Source organism: Apis mellifera, linkage group LG14 (assembly GCF_003254395.2).
Source record: "Apis mellifera strain DH4 linkage group LG14, Amel_HAv3.1, whole genome shotgun sequence".
Lineage (NCBI taxonomy): Eukaryota > Metazoa > Arthropoda > Insecta > Hymenoptera > Apidae > Apis > Apis mellifera.
In genome coordinates, this window is record NC_037651.1 from 9304430 (window position 1) to 9332429 (window position 28000).

Below are 28000 nucleotides of genomic sequence, written 5' to 3' on the forward strand. Positions count from 1 at the left end.
TATTTCTTTTTTTTTTTTTTATATATATATCGACTAGTGCGCCTCGACAACTCCCCCAAGTTTTTCTAATTGAAGATACTTCGAAAAAAGATAAAAGTACAAAAAAGTTAAACTACAAAGTTATATATATGATTAATAGGTATTTTCAAATTTCATTTTATTGACAGACATATCAGAAGCAATCGACTATTTTTTTTTCGCATATAAAATATAGTCTCTACCACTAATAACATTAGCATATTAAATATGTATATCGGCGATCGAGACAGTTTTTGTTTTTTTATTCTTTTTTTTTTTTTTGTTTTCAATGATTTCCTTTTCGCGGGAAATCGAAAGAAAATTCACAGTCGAAGAATTTCGTATATTAAAAATCTGTATTTACATCTGTGCGTGCAACAAGTATCAAAGTAATTATATATTAACAGAATTAATAGCTACGTCTGCGGTGCAAAAATTTATCCTACAATTCAATTTAGTCATACTTAAATGAATAACGTATAAAGCGAAGAATCGGCACAGTTTGGCAATAATAATGATAATGATAAAAATAATAATATTAATAATACCGAGTACCAAAAATCAACTCCTTTCTCCATACACAGAATATAGAAAAAAGAACAAAATTTCTATAATTTCATTTTTACACGCCAATTTACGTTATTATTGACGTCACACGTAAAAGCGTATATCATTTTTTACATCGCAATGATTTCTTACAATGTGAAATGTCCGTGCTTAATTATTTCCATTTAATCGTTTGTAACAATTAAAATATGCGTTTCATTTTTTTAACATTAATTGGGACACAATAAGCACGGACATTGAATATAGAAATTCTTGTGATGATTCTTTTTTTTTTTTTTTTTTGAATTACAATAAATTATGCTTGTTATTTTCGTTTTTTTTTTCTTCTGTCACTGCATTAAATAAAATAAAATAGCAAAACTATATATATATATATTGTCTGTATATAACGAATAAATGTGATTAAATTCAATGTACGTAATTTTCATCATGATCGTGATGCAAAAGAAAAAAAAAAAAAAAAAAAAGGAAAAAAGTGGCAAAAATTTCGATATAATATTGCCTTAATTAATATTCGTACCTACATATCATACACGCGTTAGTAAATATAATAATATAAATCCTGTCAATATAATAATGCTCAAAAACTTAACAAAACAAGCTTTCTTCTTTCTTCCTTCTTTATAAACGATCGCGACGACACTATGCAGAGTCCAGCAGTGCCAAGGTCTGCACGTTCTCGGCACGAGCTAACACGCTGCAGGCAGTGACGGTGGCTATCTAATCCGTAATATTAATATTACATTAAATTCTATATTATTTAATAATATGTATATATATACAGGATATATCCGTACACACCAGGTCAAACTCTAAATCTTTTTTTTTTCTTTTTTCTTTTTTCTTTTTCTTTTTTAAATAATTACGGCAATGACGAATTGAATTGCGAAAAGAATAATGGACAAACGTAATGTTAAAAAAAAAAAAAAAAGTTTATATCAGACAAATTGATAATCACACTAAATCCTACGCGTATCCCCCATATCTCTTTCCTTCCATTGAAAATTTCCATTGTATTGAAATAAAACTTCCTACCGATTTCCCGTGAATGAAAAACCATTTTATCCTGTCTACAATCAAATCGCAATTGGTAAAAACGACTCGCGCCCGTATTAATTCATTTTTTTTTTTTTTTTACGACTACCACAATTTATGAAAATAGACATGATTACATTCTTGAACGATGTCGATGATACATGTATCGATCAATCCACGAAAACTGGCGTTCCTCGTGTTCTACGATAAAATAGCAAAATGAACACGAATATTGTTGAGATAATTCGAATCTTTTTTTTTCTTCTTCTTCTTCTTTTCTTCTTCTTCTTCTTTTTTTTCTATCGTAATAACGAATGAGAAATTTTTTATCTTGATCACTTGAATCACTGTCCGTTTTACGCAACATCAGCAAATACAGGAGTTTTCTAGCTACTTGCACTACAATCACTTTAACGATAGCTTTTTCTCTCTTTTTTACAAGAAGATGAAAGACGATCCCCGAACATTATCTTGTTCCGACGACGCCAAAGGCACCAAGTAAAAGAAATAACCTGACTACTCGAACGTTTGAATCCAATTGCTTTCCTGTCGCACATTACCATTTTTTTTTGGCACTATTTGGCCACCTATTAAAAATCAAAACACATTTTATCACGTGTTTTTTTTATCATGTCGAGTTAGGTGTGGAATCGCACGTATTTGTAACTTTAATCTCACAAAGATTTATATGTCAACTTAATTTATAGTAGTATTTGTATCTTTGAAGAAAAATTTTTATGAATTATTTTTATGGTCAAATTGTAATATGCAGTATCTATTTCTTTTTTTTCTTGCGTTTAATTATTGTAATGGTTCACTTTCAATGAAATTATTCTGTTATTTCATCCTACTAGTAAGAAAAGACGAAATGATTTATGTATGTATGTATGTATGTATGTATATATATATATATAATATGTATATATATATATTATGTATAATTTTATCCTTAATATAAATAAAACAAAAAACGACAATGGCACAGAATGTTACTAAACTTGTTACGTTAGCTTTGATTTAGCATTCGTTTAATTATTGGCAACGTGACGAATAATATTTTAAATATTAACGTTAGTTTCGAATATCATTTCCAATTAAGTATCATTCCTACTCTAGTTTTGCTGATCTCGTCGCATCTCTCATTCATTCTCACACATTCTCTCCGTTTCTTTCTCACAGACTCTGTGTTCAAATATTATTCTTGCTTTTTCTTCTTCTTTTTTTTTTTTCCTCGAGAAAAACTTCTGAACTTTATCTCGTCTGCATCTCTTGGGTCATTGTGCGTCCTTGGAAACTGACTAGCACATAGATTTTGAACAAATAAATTCATTATGTCTTTTCCATGACATTTCGACGTTTATACGTGTATAAAATATCCCGTGACAATCGTATTATGCATACGTGTAATCAATTAACAAATACGATACTCGCGAGAATCTTTGTCTCTCGTTAATGCTGAAATGCGAAAAAAAAAATATTTTATATGAAATTTATTCATTATCACTGTTCTTACAGAGCCGATACCAAATATAACGCCCATTCTTTTCATCTTGATATTAGTCGAGTCTTTTTATTTCCCTTCTAATCTTATTCATTGCAAAGTGCACAGCAAAATTTATTGCCACGTGCAATAGTATTAGCGATGTTTGTAAATCGGCGAACAAGCGTATATAACGTATATTTTTATACAATGCTTTCGGTACCGTTATAATTGGCAATTCACGTCCGTTCATTCTGCTTACAAAATATGAGTCTCTCGGCAGTGATGTCGCACTGTCTTCTCATACTTTCAATTAGATCGAGTCGACATTTAAATTATTTGGAATCACATTCCTATTAATAAATCATCGCAAAAATCAACTCTAAAAAAGATGCACAACAATACACTGAGATACCTAAATATAATATATATACAATATCCTAACGAATAGCGAACAAAATTTAAAGTATACAAAATCACAAAGTGAACAAGAGGCACGATACTATTCTTTATGAGCTGCATAACATACGGAGGAGTGTTTTCTTTTTTTTTTTCTCTCTTTTTTCTTTTTCTTTTTTTTAAAGCTTTTCTCTTCTTTCTTTCATAAGAAACGACGCTGCAACTTAATATCAAGATGTAACGTATCGATAAAAAATATATATATATTATGACTGGAGAAATCTTACATCTAAAGCAATTCTCTCATTGCAATAGGTATAAATTTTTGGTAAACAAAACAATATGCATAAATAACTTGTATACTACCTGCTTTTGTGCAACATCACTGTCAGGAGGTCAGGTATGTCGCACACACCTTGCCGTGAAATCATGCAGATCAGTCTATCATATTGAAAAACATCGACTTGTATTTTTCTATCGTTCGATGATAGTTGTCACGGATTGGACTTACTAAGGAAGCTAACCAGCATTCGTTCATGTCTTGCACTCAAACGAGCAAACCTTTTAAGTATCGCGATCCTAAGTGTCGCGGAATTTGGTGTTAGTTAATTTTTGCTATTGCTACGTGGACTTGCTGGTTGACTGTTCGCTTGTTGCGCGCGTTGTATATAAATGTTTAAAAGCTTCAATTTGCTGGTATATAAACAACTGAGATGAGGTTTCAACAACTCTTCACCAACTGCCAAGTGTATTGCTACCATACAGAATACAGCACTTTTGCGCACTGCACTTTCAGTATCATCATATGCCTGTACAAAGATATAATATTGTGTATTATATTGTAATAAAAAAATCTATTTTTAGAATATATTTAAACTCACTTTGATAAGACCAGGCATAACTTTTGATAAATGAGGTTCTATTGCATCACGACCCCAATGTTCCACAACCTTATGAAGCATTTTTATTGCGCCCATATTCAAGGGATATGGTTCAGTAGTTATTATAGTTGATACTAAGTGAATAACTTGTTCTGGTTTTAAAACCATTGCTATCGTTGCAGCACATTTTTCCGCCATCCATAGAACCTAGAAGAGAATGAAAATATTAACAATCGTTTATATACTATGAAATTAATTTATATACTTACTGGAGATCTGGAATTACTGCTACTGGAAGAATCTTGTTTTTGATCATCTAACTTATACGCGTTAATCACTTTTAAAACCAATAATTCAGGATAAACAGAAAAGCTATCTACAAGTTCCGTACATTTAAGCATATCAATTAGAGTTTGAAGTACTTCTACTTGCATCTTCTTACTATCGTTAGTCAAACTATCTAATAATGTTTTGAGCAGTTTTCTGGATAAAGACAAATAATTAGAATTCTCATATTGTAATGATATAATTTCAAACACGTGAATTATATGTTATTAATAATACATACTTAAAATTTTGTTTAATATACAAGGCATCTCCCTCACGAACGTATAATTGAAATTCTTGTAATGCTGATACTTTCTCTTCGGTTTGTGTCATTTTAGATTGTAATGTTTTAATCATATTATCTAAAACTTCTGGCCTTTTTATCGAATCTGGTGATGAACCTGATATAAATATTTAATACGTGAAATAAACATACATAAATCAATATTATTATATTGTATATAACTTAAAATAACTTTAAAAATATATTTACCATGCGTTTTATAACCATTATTTTCTTGAGGTAGAATTAAATCTCCTGCAATAGTATCACTTGAACCATTTACTGTAATATTAGTAACAGATCGTCCTCTTTGGGTAGGAGAAGAAACAGAAGATGAACGACCCTAAAAATAAAGCTATTACATCTCAATTACTATATACTTTATTAAGAATATTAGTTATTTAATTACCGAATTGCATAATGTAAGTCCTTCCATTTTTTCTTCTACATCAGCCATATTGCTAATTCCACTATCTTTACTAGTAGTTGCTCTTTCCAAACGTTCAAAACCATAATTTTGTATTTCAGCTGTTGTACGTCTTAATGATCTGTAGAAAGTACTTAAAAATTAAAATGACTAAAAATTATAAATAATAGAATTATCGACTTAAGAATATCATTCTTACTTATAAACTTCTTCCAAATTTTCATCCGCATTGTCGATATCAGTTTTACCTTTCGAACGAGCTGGTGAGCTCTGTGCTCTAGGAGGAGGAGTTCCAGGAGATGCAGGATTACTCGAACCTGATGATTTTCTTAAATGATTCTGTACTAATGGCAATGCCGCTTCCTATAATAATATACACATAAAATACATACAGATAGAATATTCATTTATTGCAAAAATATTCTATACAGTATCTAACCTGATAATACTTCGGTAATTCAGCTAATATCATAGTCACTTTTGGAGGATTTAAATTATATAGCGATATAACAGCATTTTGTGCATGCCTTCTGACTTCTTGACTTTTAACATCATTCGACCAATCAAGTAACCTTGCTAATGCTGTTCCTGCAGAACTATTAAGTGCAGATGGTTGTGCTGTTTCTGCTATTTGTGTAATAAACATAAGCGTCGCCACTTTTACGCGAGAGTTTGGAGTTTGTGTTGGATCTGTTAAATACCTCATTACAGCAGGTAAAAGTTGCTCTCCTGGAAAATATTCTCTGCGAATTCGAAGAAAAATAATTAAACTATAAAAATCCATATTAATTTCAAAATTAAATCTAAAAATTATATCCATTCTTACCTAACAACTTCAAGCGTTTTATGAATTTTTGCTTGTATCGAACCAAGTAAGTCAGTGCCTAATTTGTTCAAAAGTCTTGCACATAAAACATAAAGCCAATCGCCAAGATCTTCACTATGAGTAGTTATTAGTTCATTCAATGTGTCCAAAAATAAACTGAAAACTTTTGTGTGAGAATCCATGAACATTTTCGTAAAAATATCCGTTACTTTTCTCAATTCCGTAGCTGTAAGCGTATTTCCGTTTGAAAGAAAATGTTGTAATCCAACTAAACCTTCTTTTCTATCGCCCCAATGTTTATGTGCACAATTTTCTATAATTTCCTTAATATCCTGAAAGTTAAAGGATTATATATATTTTCTATAAATATATATAACGTAAAAAATTTGTATTGTATACAATAAAAATATTTTAAAAGTATTTTTAATCGAGTTCTGTTATATTTCCATTTTTGGCAAAAGAGTATAGTGTAAGGTATCGAATATATGTATGAAACAAATGAAAGTGAATATTAAATTTAACAAACCTTTGGGATAGACTGATCCCACATATCACGATATAGTCTTTGTTGAGAGCCACTCCATGAGAACGACTAATGGGTAGATGGACGATGGACAGATATGGAGAACAGAACGGCGCATCGCGTTAGTCCAAACCAAACAAATACGCCGCAAAAAAACCAAAAGAAAAAACCAGACATGCGTTATCTACAATATAAGATGCTGAAAGCTTCTTTTTTTTAAGCTTGTGATCTACTACTCTACTCTGTCAAATTCAAGAAATAGATATTTTGATATTTTTCGAATATGAATAAATGAAATAGAATTCAGCGAAAATTCGAATTATCTAAGTAATTAAAAATATAATTTATTTTACATGAAATAATAAATTATACACATGAGCACATAGCATGAACTTGTCTATATAATTAGAAGCAAATATATTTAAAGCATTTTCAAATTGCTATAAAAAATAAAAATCCTCAAATAAAAATAATATTGCAAGCTCTTAATTTCATTGTAAATAAATTAGAAAAGCATTATTTAAATAAACAAAATAAGATAAGCATTATGATAAAATAAGTGTAATGACTGTAATGAGTAGTTTGAGTGATACAGTAATGAATTACATATTTATAATAATGAATAAAGATGTGTATGTTTTAATTACATGAAATCAATGTATTTTATGTTGGATATTGGATACTCTATTTTTGCTACATATTACTTTAGTATTTTTTTTATTGTGATGAGATAATGAAATAATAGCTATTCTATTAATAGTATTCATATCATTCCTTATACTTACATCGTTTGGTCGTCTAAAACTGTCCATACTTCGTTCAGAACATATGCTGCTAGTTTCACTGTCATCACTGTGATCACCTTTTCCTCTCGGTGTTCTTGTATAATTATCAATATTTTCAAATGTAAGCGCATCCGCCAATGCTGATTCTGCTTCGCGTGATTGTTGCAACATCTTTTGTGCCATGACTGGTCTGGATTGAGGTCTATCCGTTGGAGACATATGTAAACTTCTTCCCCTATATTTTATACAATATTCTTTATTTTTGATCAAGATTAAAATTAAACAAAACTAACAAAATAAATATTATACCGTATTTTGCTTGCAAAACTTCTGTCCATTCCAAACCTTTGTGGGCTTGGCTCACGACTATTACCGGTACTTCTGATTCCATGTCCAGATAACCGTCTAGGTCTTGCAATTAATGATTCTCCTTCACGATTATAAGTTGCATAACTCAGTCTTGACGATGGCGATCCTGATCTACTGCTAGCTATTATATTATAACATATAAATTTTATTAAGTCACACGTTTCTTTGAATGAATTTATTCTTCTTTTTTTTTTATGAACTTACGCTGAGATTGCGACACTCCAGACATTCGAGTTCTTGTTCTTGCCGTTCTTTCTGGACTAGCAACAGCAGTTGTGTCTGGTGATTTGCTAGGACGTGCTAAATGAAGAAATTATAATTCATTTGAAACGTATAATAAAACGAATAATTGAAGATTTTAGCGATAAATACTCACGAAGCGATGCTTTCTGTCTACTCATGTTCGCATACATCATTCTAGCTTTAGCTCTTTGCGCGGCTTGCAAATCTATCGCACTAGTCGACCTAACACTCGAAGTTCCACGATCTGAGGAAAAGATTAAGAAAATTAAAAACTGAAAAGAAATTTACTATTCGCGTATAAATATTATAGAAGCGACATGTGCATGTTCTAAGTCATGGTGATATTTTAAAACATGAAACGAGAAGATAACAATTACAATGGCTATCAGTGGGTCTTTGAAGGACTGGGATACCAGATTGACGATATGACCGTGGCAAGGACGGCGTTCGTCTGAGCGGGCCATGTGGTTGACCCGAAGTTTGATGCAAATTTTCCGTACTACCTTCATATGTTTAATATAAAGAGGAGTCACAAAAGCAGCATGAAAAAAAGCGAGAAGTATTTTATATACCGAATTATTCTATCTTATATTTCTCTCTCCATCTATTTCAAATATATATATATCTATTTAATTTTCGATGATTGATTAAAAATATGGAGATATACCTGTAACGCTCATGACTGGTCTCGATGTTCGGGGACTAACGCTCGCCGATCTCGTAACTACATTTAAACTGTTAATGCTACCGCTGTTGCTGAGAGACATCAACGAACGTTTGTATGCAGTGTCAAGGCTATTGAGCAACGCTTCTGCTTGTTCAGGGAAATGATCTTTGAACGCCCAATACGATCTGAAATGATTCGAAGTACAATCTTGATACCTTTTTAATAAAGGTAGAGAAATATAAAGAAAAAACAAAACAAGAATATTTACTTCCTAGCAAAAGCTCTCGCTTCCGAATCTGAATCTGCAATACCTTTCTTGATCGTGTCTTGCAACGTAGTCACGTGTTTTTGTAATATTTGAGTAGGCCATATTTGTAAAATTAGATTTAGATATTCGCATGAAGCCCGACGTATGTCTTTACTCTTGTGACTTAAGCACGACGTGATAATTGGCACAAAACGACTGCAATGTGTATTTTGAAGAATAAACCTTACTGCTACGGCACCAGCTGTTGCCACAACCTAAAAATGCGCGTCAATGTAAGTCATCTCTGTGTTATCACAATTGTTGTTCGATTCAATATCGGCGTTAAATAATTACAAGCCTCACCTTGGCACTATTTTGTATGAGATTCATTAAGGTGAGTAAGACCGCTTCTCCAAAGCTGGCAAACTTATTTTTTAACTGTTGACTAAGATATGCTAAAGTAATGCACGCCTCCCTCACTACTTGCGATCTAAGATCCGTGCAAGCAACCTCAAAAGGTCTTTGAACATTCTTCAAATTTTCTAAAAAGTTTTCGTAATTCGTACCGCCTGCGATAATGATTGCTCTTAATTTTTTCATCTGGAAAAGAAATATAAATTTTTAGCATTATGTAATTCAAATCGATATTATAATATGAATATTATAAAAAATATTATAATATAAATAGCATATATTATAACAATATTATGTTGATACGTACACTTTCCGTCCTTTGTTTCCAATCCTTTTTATCATCGCCAACATTATCTTTTATAATTTTCATTTGCTCTTCAAGATCTTTTGCGGAAAATAAATTTACGGATGGCACATCTTCGAATGTTGTAAGGAAGGTTTCTTCATCGACGGCACCAGCTTGAGCTGAATATATTAATTTTTTTTTATATATACATATATATTCATATTAATGCATAAATTATAATACTATTTTATAAGATATTGCCTATTAACGTTTTTATTTTTTTTTTTTATCTAGAATACAGAATACTAAATATTTTAAAAAATTGTACAAATCTTGTTGAAAAATTTTAATTATAATAATTTAAATTTAGAATTTTTATATTTTAATATAAAATATTTTTTTAAAAAAATGTTTCGTATGACATTTTGTAACATTGAATATACTTTATGATAATTTAAAATTTAAAACATTGTTAAATGAGAATGATATAAAAAGCAAGGCAATTAAATAATAATTACGAGTATATATATATATATATATGTATATAGCATTCTAGAATTTTATGCTCGCGTGAAATGAGACGCAAATAAAAGAAGATAAAGCAACATTGAATAAGGGATTCGTATCAAATATGCATTATGTGTATTATGAATGAATTAGTTCGATCGAATTTGAAATTTCTTTTTTTTTTGTACTTATATCATGATGGAAATTCAAGAGTAAAAGATAAAGAAAAATAATACAAGAGCTAAAAAATCGTTTCATAAAAAAATATCAAAATTTAATAAAAGGAAAGACCATCATGATATATTACAAAAATAATATGCCAATGAAGTTTTTAGATACCTGATGTCGATTTTACTGACACGTTTCTTTTGACGGTTGTAGCCCTTGGAACCATGGAAGGTGTATTACCAGGCTGAGCTGTCATGCAAGCGAATAATTAGCATTCTCGTCATCGAAACGTCAACAGTTTATCGACATTTTGTATATTGTTGGAAAGAATATTATTAATATCATACGAAATGCTGAGCCATGAAAGAAAGCAAGAATTGTTAGCACGCTTCACACTTGTGCATTGGTTGCAGTGGAGGAACATGTGCTTTCCTAATGTATTAATTTTAGGAATTATAACATTCAAATGAAATAATCCGAGTATTTGTTTCATAATAAATAAATAAATAAAGCACTTATAAACACACAAAGCGCTTTAATTTACATATAACATAATAAATATGATGTAACTAAAATTTATAAATCAAATGATTAATTCATATCATCAAAGAATTAAAATTTTGAAAGCTAATTTACACAGAGCATTATCGTCTTTTTTCTGATTTCTTTATAAATGAATGTATAAATAATATTATGAAATAATTCAAGTTATTACACATACTAATATAAATTTTGCTAATGTGTCTATGTGTATATATCATAGAGATACAAATTAAAAGTTTAGAACCTATTTCAAATGAGTGTAAATTACATCATGCTTGAAATATAACAATAAAAAATGATTTATATTATATTTGGATATTGATATTGATTTATACATAATTACAAATACCATTAGATTTAACTCATATGTACCTAAAGTTGAAGATGAAGTTTTTGCTGGACCAAATTGTCCTCTCTTTAGAGGAGCAGCTGATCTTTTCACAGGAGCTGATTTAATCTAAAATATTTAAATTTATTTCGCGTTATCTTGCGCATTTTTAAATATATTTAAATATACTTTAAATTTTTTAATTAATACTTACAGCTCTATCTGTTTCATCAGACACTTTTCCAACTGAAAAAAATATGTTAAAAGTTTATAAATTTAGTAATAATTTTTATTTTCTAACTGTTGGAAAAAGTTTTTATATTAAATTGCATGATAAATTTATCAGTAAAGAATAAAAGTTTTAATTAGTTTTTATTTTATCCTATAAAATTTTATACCTAAATCTGGATATAACCATGGTGGTTTGTGAATATCACAATGGCATCCTCTTGCTCTAGCACCTGGATGTTTTACAATATTATCCCATTGGAGAATCCATTTACTACTTGGATCCCACAATTTTTTATCAATACTAGGATATTTTTTTAATCCTCTATGTAAGCAACGATGGCTGCTTGACAACCACGTTTCGGTATCATTCATTTTAATTAACTTTCTTCAATCACAATTGTACGATAAAATTATGAAACGATCTCTTACGAACAAAGTACAAAATGTATAATATAATTTGAAAGAAAGTCACATAAAACGTCTTCATTTTGGTACAATGAGTCTATAAATTTTTTTTTTTATAACGATATGATAATAATTAAAATTATACGTATGAGAAACAAAGTTTGTTAAAGGTGTTAATAAAAATATTTCTGTAAGAAAAACAAGTTTTTCGCTTACAAAACGAACGAAGAAAAAACGATTGAGAAATTAAAATTCCTTGAATTTACGCTTCTTTTCTAGAATGTGTAAGATAAAAATAATCATTATGTATAGTACACGTCAGTGAAAGTGATTTGAATTATCCTCTAACGAGGCAAAAAATCCTCTATAATAACTAATTAATGATTTTTTTTAATTGCAACTTCATAATCAGGAAATTTTATCAATTTCAGAATTTTTCGAGAATGCATAAATTTAAGTCATTAAAATTTACGATTGTTAATAAAAAAAAAATATATATATATATAATTCCATCTTGAAATTTTATTGTCTACTTTCATTTTTCACTTTTTATGCGAAATTCCTTGTTAAACATAACCGCAACTATCGTCTTTTTCTTTCACTTCCTCACTCGACCGGAATCAATAAATAAAACAATGGAACATCGAAAGAATATTTTCTTCTAAAATAGATATCAACTATATATATGCTGTTGTTATACGTAACAAATGTATGTCCAATATACTGTTATATGTAACAATGATAAGGAATATAAATTTTCTCATTCACATATAAAGATTATAAAGATCAATTGTAAAGATAAATAAGATAAATAAGATAAATAAAGATTCATTTTTATCATTCTCATGATCGAATTATGAGATATCGAATAGCAGTTGAACGCGTTAAAATGAGAAGTTGGCTTTGCATTCACGATATCACTGTTAATAAGCACGGGAATGAGAGACGAGAGAGTTATTTTCTCACGTTACAGATAACATGCTTGGCATCCTTGTTACGTCGACTTAATCCAAATTTTACTCAACGACGTTTCGCATTTCCGTTTTGTATAAGAATTTTTCTACAATCGAAACAATCGACGACGGAGTTGAAAGAGAAAAATAAATTGCACTTCCAAGGATCATTGCGTCACGAGCACAATCCACAGGCACTTACGCGTAATCCATTAGCACACACGTGTATATGCACGAGTATTTATTTATGTTTTATTATACCAATAACGAACGATCACGTAAAAATCTTCGATTTATATTTTGGAAAAATTAATCCTAATAAAATGGACAAACACAATTTTCTTTGGGACAAAAAAACAGAAGAATAACTAAAAAAAATTATCTAATAATTCAATTGAAGTTATTTGATCATTGTGTGAAAGTTCGTTAATAATTCGTCGATGATTTTTTTACCGATTTTAAGAAAACACATATCGCAAAGTTTCTTCTAACGTATCTATTCGCTTTGAAGACGTCAATGATGATAAAAATTTATTCGTATTCCACGTGTTTCGATCTTGAAACGCGACAGACACGATAATTAATTTTTCAGGATACAATCGTCGATAGTTTCGCCGTATTTTTTTAAAATGACACGCATCCGTTGTATCAAGAACTAACTTAACAAAGGAAAAGCCTTGTCTTTCGTCAAAACAACTGACACACGATGTACAAGATACGCACGGAAACGTTGCACTACCTTGGTTACAATCGTTATCGCACAATACCGAACTAAATAACTTTTTAAAAATATTCCGCGATAATTCGCTGAAAATAACGCGGTGTTGTGTTGTTTCAAATCATCGAGGACAAGCGACACGGCAGACGTTTCCGCAAACAACAACGTTCGTCCTCCTCGCGTTTCTAGCGGAGAGATACAACGTATTTCAGCAGCTGCGTTTGATCAGGTAAACAAACGAGCGGAGAGAAATTGAAACGATCGTCCTTGCCCATTGTCCGTGAACGGTAACAACACGTATCGCTTAGAACGCGTCACACACCCGTGTGGCAGATCGTGTTCGGCTCGTGACACAGAAAAAAATACGATCAAGATCACTAGGCAGACCGTCACGATTCTGGATACGTTTTCTCGATGAGTCCACCGACGTCTCCACCTCGTCACACACGCGTCTCTCACGTTGCTAAATGGCGACTCGTTTACAAACTCTCGTAAGCGCTGCGAGACCGTCGCGAGACCCGCTGTCGAGCTAAAGTCGGACAGGAGGAAGGGGACCTTCCCCTATCGAGTGTCCCTCGATGGGGGCCAAACGAGGGACCCATAACATTCGAGAACCCATCTCCCTGTTGCGTCTCGACTATTAGAGAACCTGCATTAATTTTTTCCTTCGTAAGATTCTTCTTACGAACGAGAAACGATGAAAAATTTGATTGATAGTTAACCCTACATTTGAAAGGAAAAAATGTATATATATTTAATTTTATTATTACTTATACGCGTATTGGATTTATATAAAGAATACAATAATTTTTAATTTAACAGTTAATTTTTATCTCTTCCTCGTTATACTTTCACTTTTCACCGTTCAGCGGCCTCTATTCTAGCTTTTTAAATTAAGACGCGTTATCGATTGATTTATCACAACGAGATAATAATAATTAAATGTACGCTATATTCGTCGAGTGAAAAAAAAAATAAATAAAAAAAAGACCGAATGAAACAAGTGAATTGACCTGATTGTGAAAGTATTTACAAATTGTCCCCGAGTCCAGGTGTAAAACAAGTGACTGATTAATGCGATTCCATTCAATTTGCTGTCGTTTAAACATCTTTCAACGACATGTGTATGGAGAAAAATCGATAATACGAAAAGGGAGAGTAACGAAGATTAATGTCGATTCGAGTAAGAAACAGGTCGTGCAATGAGTAAGGTAAAATTATTGAGGTTGCCTTCGATCTTGGATTCCCCTCTAACGAAGGGAAACATTACATCCTTCGTCCGAAATTTTCCAATTTTTTTTTTTTTTTTTTACCTATAGTCGATACAAGGAAAGATTTTATAATTAACACGAATGCTGGTATGCGTCGCGAGGTATAATTAAATTCGCGATCCACCACGGTATAGGAAAGGAAATAAGTGGATCACGGTGCAATTACAATGTTTATCTGTAATAAACCGCGCGTACAGTCATCGAGGAGTTCCCTACCACGAAGCGGCAAGAAGTTGAATACAAACGGGGGACCGTGAAAACGACACACAGATAAAGCTTCGATGAAGAAATAATTTGAGCCAGCAGCTATCTCTGGGGATAATTACACGTTCCGAATAAGAATTTAAAGATGCAATTAACGTTCGTTTAATCTTTATTCCGAGAGAATTAAAAAGAGACAAGTTTTAAATTAATTATCCGATCCATGCATTTTTATATTGATTCTTATTGTTCTTTTTTTTTTTTTTTTTCAAATGCGTTATATCGAAATATGCTTCGAAAAAGTACAAGTCCGCTTCATTTTGATCGAAGCGGTTCCTTTGGAACGAACGATAATTTCACGAAAAAAAAAGATGGAGGGGAGATAGAAAAAAAAAAAGTTTTCCCTCGAGACAACGGATTCTCGTGATTACGTTTTTTACATTTACACGCGATGAGAATATTAATAATTACAATCATAGATATAATTAACCGCGCAAGGTGTGGGATTGATTAATTCCTCTATTTCAACGAACTTCGACGCACTACCACCTCTTCATTTTCCTAGAAATTCAGTAGGAATCGAGTGCGGAATAAATTAGCGATAGAAAACGAGATATAGCGATGGTAATTTCATCGGAAATCGTATTTACAGTGTCTGTCATTCATTGGTGAAAGTAACGTTATTTATTGTTTTTATCCATCGATGAGATACGTTCGTGCTTCCGATTTCCCATCAAAGAAAGCTAGAACGAGAAACAGAGAAAAGAGAGGAGAACAGAGATCGCGCGTCTTTCTGCGTGCGATTCTTCATTGTTCATCGTGCGTAACACGTATCCTAGGCCACGATGCAATTGCCACGGAAGAAAAAGGAAAACACGAGTGCCAATTTCACGGAACGATTATTAAATATGTTACTAAGATCAAGAAGAAGAAAATCGCCCACGTGAATAAGCACACGTTTTGAACACAATAATATTATCCTTCTTATTACATAATAGTATGAACACATTGTGTACATATTATCGGGCGAAAACGTATTTATCATTCCAGGCAAACAGTGTTGCGGGTCAAGCAAACAATTATCCTATTAAGGTAATTAATCGATTGAGTTTTCTTTTTCCTCTTTTGAAAAATCAAAAGAAAAGGGGAAGAGAAAGAAAGAAAGAAAGAGAGAGAAAGAGAGTACATTGTGCTCGATTTGAAGAAAGAAGAGATCGTTCACACGTTACGAAGCCGTGTTAATACAAGAAAGATCGTTGCTACAACGAGCGATAATCTTTTTCCCAACTCGGATGGTTGAAAACTTTCTTCCGTACCATCGTTGATCTTTTTTATCGATCAGTCGCACCTATCTTACTTTCCTCGCGGTGGAATCGCGTCTTTCGTCGATAAGTTGGCGAGTTTGCGAACGAGTCGTTGTGTGCCGCGCGGTGAGAATGTCAGCAAGAGTCGACAAGAGAGGATAATAAAAAGGGCATCGGTGCGCTATTCAGCGCTTAATATCTGATCATGCACAGAACGGTGCGGCACGGTAAAACTGTACACCGGTGAAGATAAATCTATGTTACCACCCTACCTTTCACTTCTCCCGTGTGCACGTGTGCACGCGTCTCAAACCGTAAGGTCCTCGGGGTAAGGTCGCATAATAAGAAGGCGAGTTCAAGCTGAACGGTGTGGGTGCTAATTTCGAATCGAGCGGTGAAGGGTAGAGTGAATAATCTCACCGTCCCGGTGAAACTGCTGGTGCTGGGGAAATATACGTTTAGAGATTCCTTATCGTTGCCAAGGAAAAACCAAGTATTCCTTCTAATCTTGTATATAGTTTTTAATCGATTAAACGAGCCGAAATTGAACGGACGAGAACTGGTCGGTAAGAAAGAGCAGTTTCGCCGTAACGTATGTGCTGCGTGGAACGTTGGAGAAATCATGGTATACGGGGATTCAACGTGAACTTCTAGCGCAGTCCTGCGATCGTGGGTCATAGGGAAAGAGAGAGAGAGAGAGAAAGAGCGAGAATACAAGCTTATGCAAATTTTTCCTGGTGCCGTGTTCGTTCAACCTTTTCGTGTCACACGTCGCGCGTACAAGGATCTACTCGTGGCACTAAGCTGCATACAAGTACACAAGTGCAAATTCCACCAACCGAGAAAAATGATCGCATTATCATATGACAAGAAGAACTCGACGGAAGGTGAAGAAAAATAGTTGGCCTAAATGCATTCGTTTTCTTGCTCGTATAAGAAGAAAAGAACGAGAAGAAAGAGGATGGAAAATATCAATAAAAAAAAAAAATCACTATTAATAATAACGAAGAATTTTTGAACGATAATAAAAAATTATCATGCGTATATGATGGACGGAAGAAACGAGACAGGAAGATCGATAGTTAGTTCTTCATGGTAATTTGGCGTTCTATTAATATATCTGAAATCAAGCGAAGAACCGTAATTTCCTTGCCAAGCCCATGTATGACCTAATCGTGATCGAATATCGGAGAATAAGAAACGTATCCTTATTTAAATGTAGACATCGCGTCTCGCTCGTAAATTCGAAACGCGTAACAGAAATAATTGCGTTCATCGCCATTTTTTTTTTTTTACGAATGTTTTTGCTACAGTCCAGCTAGTAGTAGTCGTATAGTGAAAATATTTAGTCGAGACAGTATTACTTAATGCCGAGATGTACTCCTTTCATTTATCGTTACATAACAGAGATATAGTCATATTTTTTTTTTAACAAGAAACAAAGATTAATTATACAATGGAATACATATGTGCATCATGACTCATCAAGAATCTCTCGGCTTATCCGAGTACTTTTTATTACTGTCTATCGGTGTCGTTGAGTTGCATTTTTTTTTTCTTTCTTTCTTTTTTTTTTTTTTTTTAATCAACATTGCAAGTAATATGTTAAGTATTCGATTGCTGCGAGAGATGTAATATTTGCAATCGAAATTCGAACACCCTGGCAATAATCTTACAATGTTACAAGGCCGTTTGTTTAAAGCAGAACAGCTTTAATACGGTATGAATTACAGACAACGTTTGAAACAATACACCGCCGATATTGCATAGTACACCATGGCTGTCGGTATATATATATATAATATTATGTAATATCTGAGAATAGATAACACGAATTAGTAATGTCGTTGTGTTCAAGGAAATGACATTTAATGCGATACAAATACAACTACCTTTGATTCGACACGTTTTTCTCCTTAAGAAAAAAAAATAAAATAAAATAAAAAATAAAAAACGACCTTTCAGTATCTTCAGTATCAATTCTTTTCACGGAATTATTTGATCGCTTGACGAGATATATTATACAGTCTCCAGAGAAGTTATTTTGGAATTCGATTTATATTTGGGAATTCGAATAAAAATCAACAACATTCCTTTCTCACAGTGAGATTCCTTAATCGTGTTGAACAGTTAATACAGCTTCATATTTTCTTCTCCTTTTTTTCAACAATATTTGCAGAAAAATCAATCTCGAAAAACGCGTTATTATTATTTATCGAGTAAAGTATTACTAAAAAAAAAAAAAAAAAAAAAAAAAAAAAAAAAAAAAAAAAAAAAAAAAAAAAAAAAAAAAAAGAAAAAAGAGAAATGCGTACACCGGTTACAATCAAACCAGAAGTTGGAACGGAAAACGTGCCAGTGCGACGTAATTAAATTCAAATTGGCTATGTTTTACCGTGCTGAATTACCGTGAATATTCTTATCACGTTGGAGAACAAGCGGTCCTCGCTAAATATTCATCGTGTGTACCAATAACGTGGACAATGAAGGAAAGAGAGAGAGAGAGAGAGAGAGGTAGAGAGAGAGAGAGAGAGAGAGAGGTAGAGCGAGAAAGTAAGAGGCGAGGAAGGAAAGAGCGAAGGTTGGTCTTCGCTCGGGTATTCGCAACGCGATAGCGTTCACGGCTGTTGGATGGCAGCACGATACAGCTTGAATAATATAACGGAGATGACGCGCGTGGCAATCGGTTTTTTTATATACCTTCTCCGCTTTAATTTACTGGTTACCTGCCGAGAAGGAAATTCGATGGATTTACTCACCATCCGAGGACATTGCTAGAGGCAGCAGGTCGCCGGCCGCTTTCAATTGATCGAATTTCTCTATCAACAACAGTAATCTGCAACACAAAATCAAACGTATTAGTTAACACGAAGCGTATAATATACGATATGACTTCAACATACTCGATCAGAATTACTAATGTAATTATATTCTTCCAAGTATAAAGCAGCTCGACGATATAAAATCGTTTCGAGTAATCGGTAGAGAGAGAGAGAAAAAGTATTTCGTTTAATCTGTACGTATGCAAGCGGAAAGGCAAGAATCGATTTCCCTTTTTTTCACTTACTTAGCTTGCGGTACATTGTGCTTTCTCTGTAAATCCACGCGTAATCTCTCGCCAACGTGTCTGTAGATATCCGCTAATGTGTTCAAAGCAGTTTCTCGCACTTTTTCAGATGGATCTGATAATAATTTTACGATACTTGGAATCACTCCTGACAACATCATTTCATCAGCGCCGTGCCTGTAAAAAAAAATTCATTTGTATAACCGGATGTTTTAACGATGTTTTTAGCTATTTTTTTTTTCTTTTTTTTTTTCTTTTTTCTTTTTTTTTTTTCTGTAATTTTAGTAATTTTCCATTACTCGGGGTTCCTTACTCGTTCAACGTTGTTGTTAACAAAATAAGAGCTTCTTCCCGTAATTTTGCATTCTTATGATTAAAGGCCGGCCGCAGTCTATCCAAAAGTTGCTGAGGAGTCATACATCCTTTTTCTATTATTTTAAGAAGCACTAGCTGCGCTTTTTCTCGCGTCGCATCTTTGCTGTCACCTATTAAAGCAACACGTCATCGATATCTATATATTAATTGTACCACTCTGTTTTAATATATAAAGGAAACAAAACTTGTGGAGACCGGTTCTATATTTATAAACTCTGTCATAATATCTCGTCTCGTAATATGCGGTTGAACTTCCGTGCCTATTTCGTCTGGAGCTCATCCACTCGATAAACGATTCAAAAAAAAAAAAAATATGGAAACGAAATCACAAAAGGAAACGTTTGTCAACAAAATTTATCAAATTTACCACGATTTCTTTTAATTACGGCTTATTGAGGATAATTCGACGAATTATTAATTATTCGTCGAATTAAACTTGCGAAAAGAGCGGCAAATTAAAATTTATCTATTGGAAATAATTCGTGAACAATTCGGGGGGGGGGGGGAGAGAAACAAACAAGTCGTAACAAGAAAGTTGGCGACACTTACCCAGTCGATCTATTGTTGGTTGAATAATAGTGGAAATATAAGGTTTGAAGTCGTGACCCATTCGATCCGCTAGAAACGTGAGGATTTCTAAACCATTCTGGACGACCTGGAACAACGGAATCAAGATCTATATCTATCGGTATCACATATCGACGATTACAGAGGAACGATTGCCCCCTTTCGTTTACACAGAAATCGTTCTAAATCTTCTACGGCTTTCTAGCCGTACCTACCAAGGCAATCGGGGTTTGCTGGGTAATTTACTGAACATAGAAGACGTTTATACGCGTTGCTGTGACGAGAGATTAATTAAAAGGCTCGGCGAAAAAAAAAAGAAAAATGTGTACGCGGAAAACCAGTTTGTCGAACGTCACGAATATCGAGAAGAGCTCAATCATATCGATAGTTGTCGATCGACAGAGAATAAAAAAAAATTAAAAATATTATTAAAAAAAATATATATATATATATATTTTGAAGTCGAGATATTCCCATTGAAAGATTTAAAAGTGTTTAAAATTCCTCGCATCGCGTCAATGTTGTCAGAAGGGTCCAGGGTATATATTGATCCAGGCAAGATAAACTCCGCTTCCCTGAAAGCTAAAAAATCGTAGACCCCCTCCGCTTTTCCCTCTTGTCCGTAATTATACTTCGTCTGCGAATCCTCTACTACATGCACTCGTAATGATTACTTCACGGTATTTTCTTCCCTTCCTTTTTTTCTCCTTTTCCTCTCCTTTTTTTTCTTTACCTCCGCGCTTTCGTCGTAAAAAATATAATTGCCGAGGTTTGAACGAATTACACAGATTCCGGTTCCGCGCAATATCAATAAGAATCTTTCGCGAATAGCTGATGAAATTCAATAATTCAACTGTAAAACGTCATTGATTCTTATTAATTAAAAGATTTGCGAAATTCTTTTTTAATAAATCTATCTATAGTTGTCATCTTTCTCACTGGATAAAGCGAGAGTGACATGTCTCAAATATACAATATCAATCTGAGAAAAATATCAATGCCATCCAATAAAGAAACGAGAAATATAACGTAACGAACGAAAGAGGAAATGAAACGTTATGTAAAACTAGCGATCGGAGGGAAATATCGAAGATTGAAAGACGAGGCTGGGATTTGAGGGTGAACGAACTGCTCCTCCGGGAGGAGGACGAGCAGGTCAATATAGAAAGTGCAAGTGTAGCGCGTTCGGTGCATTTATCGCGGTAGAACCCCTCAAAGTGAACCCCCCCTCGGTTGCTTTGCAACGAGAGAGGGCAGAAAAATGAATAAATTCCTCCTCCGTGGGCAGGAATGGCCGTTCCCAATCGGCATTGGCAATACTCCTCGGTCGAACTCGGTGTGTCGTCTCAAGTGCACACGGCAAATCCAATGTCACTGTCTGCAAAAGCGTCCATTACTCGGCGACAGTTTAAATACATTTAACGAAGCGCTATACATAGGCATATAAACCTATTTTAGTGTCGCGGGGTAAACGTTCTCTCAGGGCTGTCGTCTGGCTGTGACATCATTGCTCAGCACCGAGACTTTTCGTTTCTCTTTCTGTCTTAACTTTCATATAATTAGCACACGGTTTAATCGTTAACAGCTTAGCGAAACGCACCCGCTCGAACGTTGTTTAATCTCTCGTGGAGATATCTTAAAGCTATATCAAATATATATATACACACACACACACACACACACACACACATTCGAAAGAGATAATCGATTCTATGCTATTTTTCGAAAGTTGATTAAACATATCGCGGAATGCGACATGTATCACTTGACATAGATAAAAATCGAAAGAACTTGAACTTTATCTTAACCTCCTACTTCGAACAAAGCTCCCTCTTTGAACGATAGAAGAGGTTAGGAAAAAATTTGCTTCCGATCGATCGGCGAAAAATATGATATATCTAACAAGTTTATTTTTAAGATTGTAATAATCTGGGAGAGAAAAAGAGAGAGAGAGAGAAGGGAAAAGAAACGCGATCTTTTCTTAACTCGTACCATCAAGTAGATCATCGGGAAGACAACAATAGATCGGACGTGGTTCGAAAGCGTTCAAAGTCGGCGCGTAAACGTAGAACGTGGGCGAGTTGTCTGGCCTTATTCGTCAAAGTTGGGAGCAGGATCCGTTAAAACTGTTAAGGCCACGTGGGAGGTGGCTCCTCCTACTTGCAGAAGCGCCGCGGTGAAAACGTGCATTTGTACTTTTGTCGCGGAACATCAACACGAGACGAATAGATGGACGATAACCTATTCGGTATATGATCGCTGTTACGCGGGAAAGACGAATTGGAAAGACGAACAGATAATATTCTCATAACATTCTTCCGAGTTGGAAGATGATTTCACGGTTTTGTTATCGCGCTGTTTGTTACGAGTTGTATTATTCTTAGTTTGGCTGACTCGATACGTCGTAAATGGAATGCAATTATTAATCGCACAACATGGACCTTGTGTCACGTATCTGCCTAAAGTAGCGCGAGAGCTGACGTAATAAGTAGAATGAGCAATTACGGCCGTACAACCGTGTTGTTCGGACAAATTTTTCTTCGGTTGATTACAATATATATATATATATATATATATATATATATATATATATATGTAAGAGGACGTTGATTTAGTAACCAACGATCATAACCAAAACGAAATAAACCGCACTGCGTCAATTATGTAACGAGAATTAAGTATTGATTTAATAAATACCGATCATAATCAGATAATAGACCTAACCTAAGATACGACTAGGATGAAAATGTATTTCGGTTTCGACGACATCTTTTTTCCCCCTCTTTCTTAAAGATTCGTCTTCGATCCATTTCTCTTGAAAATTATGCTCGATTTGATTTGATTTTCGAGGCGAGATACTGACGCATCCAATTAAAAGTGTAATTGCCGCTAGCCGGCTATTAATAATTTATGAAATGACAGACGGCACGAAGGGTAAACCCGGTCGCTGCGAATTCCAGTTCGCATTATCAAGATACCTATCGTTTTTTACGCGAATAAAATCGAGCGCGATCAGACGTGCAAAGATGTGCATTATATAGTTATGCAAGTTGCACAAAATAACACACAAACTAATGCGACACGAAGAAAAAAGCATCGAGATCACCACAAGGCGAGGGTGATGTCATGCTTTAAATTCAAAAAAGGAAACGTTCACGGCGAAGAAAAGGAACGGGAAAACGATAGGGAAAAAGCGAGCGAGCGAGCGAGTGAGAGAGAGAGAGAGAGAGAGAGATTACGGACCGCAATTTACGTTGTTCTGTGTCCTTGACATCGATACCGGTGCACCGATGGTTTGCAAAAATGGTTCAGTTAAGATCTTCTATAATGAGGCATATTGTTATTCAATAGTAATAAGATATGAGAGAGAGAAGTCTTGCCGGAGAAATCTTATCGAAACAAATACGAATTATACAATAATTCCGAACTTTGTCCCTTTAATCTGAAAATAACTCAACGTTAAACGATAAGTTTAAAAATCTATGAATATTGTATTAAACGTATTTAATTCAGATATTGACCTAATTTGCATGATGCATTGTAAATTCTTTCTGTGAGTTTAAATATGGCTAATATTTTTAAGTAATATGATATAAACTTTAAAATTCCATCCTATTCAAAATATAATTAAAATTTAAATTAATTGAAATCTTAACTACCATTGAAATAATTGAAAAATAAAATCTCTTTCAGATTAACTTTAACCGCGAGAAGGTCAAATATAACCGCAACGTAAAAAAAAAAAGAAAAAAGAAAAAAAAAAAGAAAAAAACTTCGGTCCAGATCGATAGAGATGATATATCCTGTCGAAATAGGAAGGCTCGTCACGTAGCAGCAGGCTTCCTGCCAAAATTACGACAATGGAGGGTTCGGTGAAAATTAAAAACGAAACGATAGCCTGCATGCTTCTTAATCACAGCGTTTTCATTAAGAGGACAGACGGTCCGAAGTCGTAATTCTTCGATCAATGTATTTCTTATTCCCCGAGACGTGACTGGAAATCTTCTGACAAATATTAAAGTATGCCTTTGTAATTTTTTCACCATTAATCTTATCGACTTAAATAATGGGCTTCGTAATGTTCTCAGTCGATATATTACATTTTATTCGAAGATTAAATTATTAGTGTTATTTTCGATATTCAATATCCTAAAAAAAAAAAAAAAATTAGGAACGATTGTTATCTCTATTTACTTGATATTCACTTTCTATTTTCACAGATATATTTTGCACATTCCGTTAATATTTTCAAGCTAATAAAAAGACTTTAACAAGTGATAATGATACTAGATAATGATTCACAAATAATTGTTATTTATGATCTTATTTTTAAAACAAGATCCCTTTAGTTACCAACTATTTACAACTTCAATCAAGAAAGAAATAAAAAAATTCTTTCGTGCGAAGTTTCGTGCGAACACTTTCCACCTGGTATTTCTACAAGAAAATTGTAAAAACTTGAGATTTTCCTTCGCTTATTGATTACCTGCGAGAAAAACTTAAGAACTGAGTAACAACGCGTAATAAAAAGCAATTCTAAATATAGGAATGAATGGATAACTATACATATAAATATGCTGGTTTACTATGCTTATTCGTACATTACACACAGAGAAATATACGCCGTGCGTGATATACAGGAGATCCTTGGCTCATATATTATGAACGAGACTGAATCGCAAACAAATTGATTAATTAAATGTCGCTTTAATTCTAAAGGACTCTTTGTTTATTTTCACGTAGATAGAAGACCAGGATAATGTAAAGTTATTGTGTATGTCATGTATGAAATTTGTTAATTTTTCAATTATTTGCTAACATCATTCTAAGAACAATTCTATCCATCAAGAGGAATCAAATTTTTTACCAACGCCTATAAAATATGCCCCTTTACTTTAAGAAGTAATCACTCTAAACGTGCATGCGATTTTTCCATGAGATAATTTGTGGAAACTCGCCTAAAAATAATAAGAAAGAATTAAGAAACTTTGACTTTGCAACAATGCTTATTAATAAGAAAAAAATATTCGTACAACATACGAAACAAAAATTCCTTTGCTTAATTATTTCATTCATAACTTTTCTTCATATTGTTCCTATTCGTTGATCGCACTCTTCAAATATAAATAGAAACATTTTAATAAATTATAACACACATAATGTTTCTTTATCGCATCTCACAACAAGAGAATAATAAAGACGATTAGACGCTCGACTCGTGGACAAGAATATTCTAATAGTCTGATTGTCTTTATTAGGAAAGGATTATACTCACGTACAAAATGGTTTCGTCGAAGCTGCCTACGAGTCTAGATTTCGATGATTTCAACTTCCTTACGTCGACTTTGTATTTTTACGTTTTTCCTGTCGGAAATTTTTGCATCGAAACATTCTGCATCTATTATCAGAGAACATTTAACTAAAACCAATGACTTCAACTAAACGCCAATCGTTCAATCACATACTCCATGACATACTGTACCAAAGGACATTTTACGTACATGGTGTGAAAGTTTTTCCCATATACGTTCCTGAGGCAGAACCAGCCCAAGTTTTCTGGTATCTTGAAGAAGAGTGAACTCATTGTAAATAATCGTTTTCGTTTTAAAATGACATGATGTAAACAAATGATTATTTTAATTGAAAATAATTAGTTACAATTTATCGTCGTACGAAGAATATTATTCAAACTAGAAACGTATTATTGATTTTTAAGTATAGATTTAAAAGAAATAATTTCTAATACAAATGAAATATATTAGGTTAGGTTTAAGATGATTATATACATTTATAGAATCATGTACATGAATAAAAATAATTTAAAATTCTTTGTTCGAAACAATTTGATTATCAACTATCATAGAATATGAAATAAGAGATTATTCACAGCTGACTCGATCTCTATATACGGAAAAAAAGCTACCAATTTCAGTGAAATATACTTTTCGAAGATGAAAATTAACTTTATTGTTAAAAATTGGTAACGATAACACATAGATCAGATTTTAATTACTCGATTGAGTAATTAAAGAAATATCGAATCTTTTGACTCTCGTCTAAAGATTTCGTGCAACATCTGTTTTCTTCTATGTCTGCGAAGAGTATATAAAAATTTAGTGTTTTTTCTTTTTTCCTCGACTGGCCGAATAAATTCGAATTTGATTTATAAATCAATCACGTTGCTGTCGCAGGTAGCATCGTCCATTCCCAAGTATCGAGCGTAGAAAGTTTCGAGTATACGCAGAAGATATAGGTCGACCAAAATAAAATGTACACAAATATGTCTTTATCCTGGGAGAAAATCAAAAATGTAGTAATAGATTATGATTTCTATTATTTCGAATATTTTTGTAATGTATAATATGATTATGTAAATTTGATAAACTGATTTTGAGAGTATTTAACAATATTAAATTTTTTACCTTCTCATGCATAATGAAATTCAATAAATGAGCACCTCTGCTTATACGCACATAATCTAGTCATTTTGTTACCCGGCACACCCCACAACTGACTTTAATTTCTTTGGAATCATCTTTTTATATAAAACTTTTATTTATTTTTGATTGTTTAATTATAACAATGAAAATTAGAATATAAATATCTTCATATCGATATGAATGAACGACTAGGGACAAATCGTAAAAAGTTAGCACATCTTTAGCATGGTCTTGTTTACATAACAAACGATGGGTACATTCATAATCAGCGTTAGAAAGAATAATAAAGGTATTTTAAAATATAAAAAAGTGCTACTTGACAACAAAATCTGGTAATGGTTTGGAGAATTCACTTTATATTTCAAATCCAGAAACGATAAAGGAGCACGATGTTTTTGTACATAAATTAGTTAAATGTGAAAGTTGAAAATTGTAAAAGTTATCTAAAGATTTTCATAATGTTAATTCCTAAGAGAAAATGATTGAAGAGAGATGTTACCTTAGGATTGCCGTTGCTTAACCATGGTATGATGTTATCGATAAACTGCCCGATGTCTTGACATTCGATACTCTTTGTTGCATCTCCTAAATAATTCAACAGTAAACTACCAACATTTAACTTTTTCTTGATGTCCGTCGTTGACAGGAGCGGCATAAAACCGTCCATATCACGCGGATTCACCGCCATGGTGGCTAACACGCACGTCGTCTCCACACCTTCACGAGTCTTTGAACGAAACTAGTTTTCACTCGTGCACGTCAAAGCACATAGCTTGTCGTAGTTTCACAATGCACGAAAATTAAACACACGTCTTTCGTCATGTCAATGATGTTTTTCACCAAGAACACGATTAACGGCGATAAGAAACTGTCCGTGCAGTTTAAAAGCCATACGCAAAACAGTACTTTTTCTTTGATTGTCTCACAACGGTTGTCGCACGAGTTATTCCAAAATTATGATGCTACAAGAATGATGTTATTTCACAATTTCTCATATAAAATTTCATTAAATGTCACTCATTTAAACAGCATATATTGCTCGCATTTTACTTATATCATGCACAAAAAATAATAACGAACATTCTAATGTAACGAAAATTATCGGCACCGTGCACGCGACGCCATTTTGATTTCTTAATCATCTA

General features: G+C 33.1%; 1 protein-coding gene and 1 long non-coding RNA gene across 12 annotated transcripts; both read right to left on the reverse strand.

The window, feature by feature from the left end:
- Positions 1–19: 19 nt before the first annotated feature.
- On the reverse strand, positions 20–28000 carry LOC410545 (CLIP-associating protein 1-A). 11 transcript variants are annotated; one of them, XM_016916194.2, is made up of 27 exons: positions 27355–28000; positions 20398–20503; positions 19787–19958; positions 19474–19650; positions 19166–19242; positions 11538–11569; positions 11368–11452; positions 10624–10701; positions 9799–9956; positions 9441–9677; positions 9099–9352; positions 8831–9015; positions 8541–8666; positions 8297–8407; positions 8125–8220; positions 7861–8041; positions 7552–7786; positions 6770–6835; positions 6244–6575; positions 5857–6160; positions 5617–5780; positions 5400–5550; positions 5201–5333; positions 4949–5108; positions 4650–4863; positions 4381–4587; positions 20–4308 (listed from the first exon to the last, which is right to left on the reverse strand). In XM_016916194.2, the coding sequence occupies exons 1-27, from the start codon at positions 27541–27543 to the stop codon at positions 4105–4107; spliced, it is 4434 nt and encodes a 1477-aa protein (XP_016771683.2). In that variant the 5' UTR covers positions 27544–28000; the 3' UTR covers positions 20–4104. The 11 variants fall into 11 exon arrangements, with proteins under 11 accessions (XP_016771683.2, XP_016771684.2, XP_016771685.2 ...); XM_016916195.2 differs by having other exon boundaries at positions 5400–5538; positions 27355–27999; XM_016916196.2 differs by lacking the exon at positions 6770–6835.
- LOC107965506 lies at positions 26355–27342 on the reverse strand. Its single transcript, XR_001705537.2, has 2 exons — positions 26838–27342; positions 26355–26706 (listed from the first exon to the last, which is right to left on the reverse strand). It is a non-coding gene; the product is annotated as an uncharacterized LOC107965506 (long non-coding RNA).

Bases quoted from the DNA above. Each gene is read 5' to 3' on its own strand.
- LOC410545 (XM_016916194.2), bottom strand. From the start codon at position 27,543: ATGGCGGTGAATCCGCGTGATATGGACGGTTTTATGCCGCTCCTGTCA. The intron at 9,957-10,623 runs GTATCTAAAAAC...TAATATATTCAG, and splicing joins GTCAGTAAAATCGACATCAG to CTCAAGCTGGTGCCGTCGAT. The intron at 9,353-9,440 runs GTGAGGCTTGTA...GCGCATTTTTAG, and splicing joins TCATACAAAATAGTGCCAAG to GTTGTGGCAACAGCTGGTGC.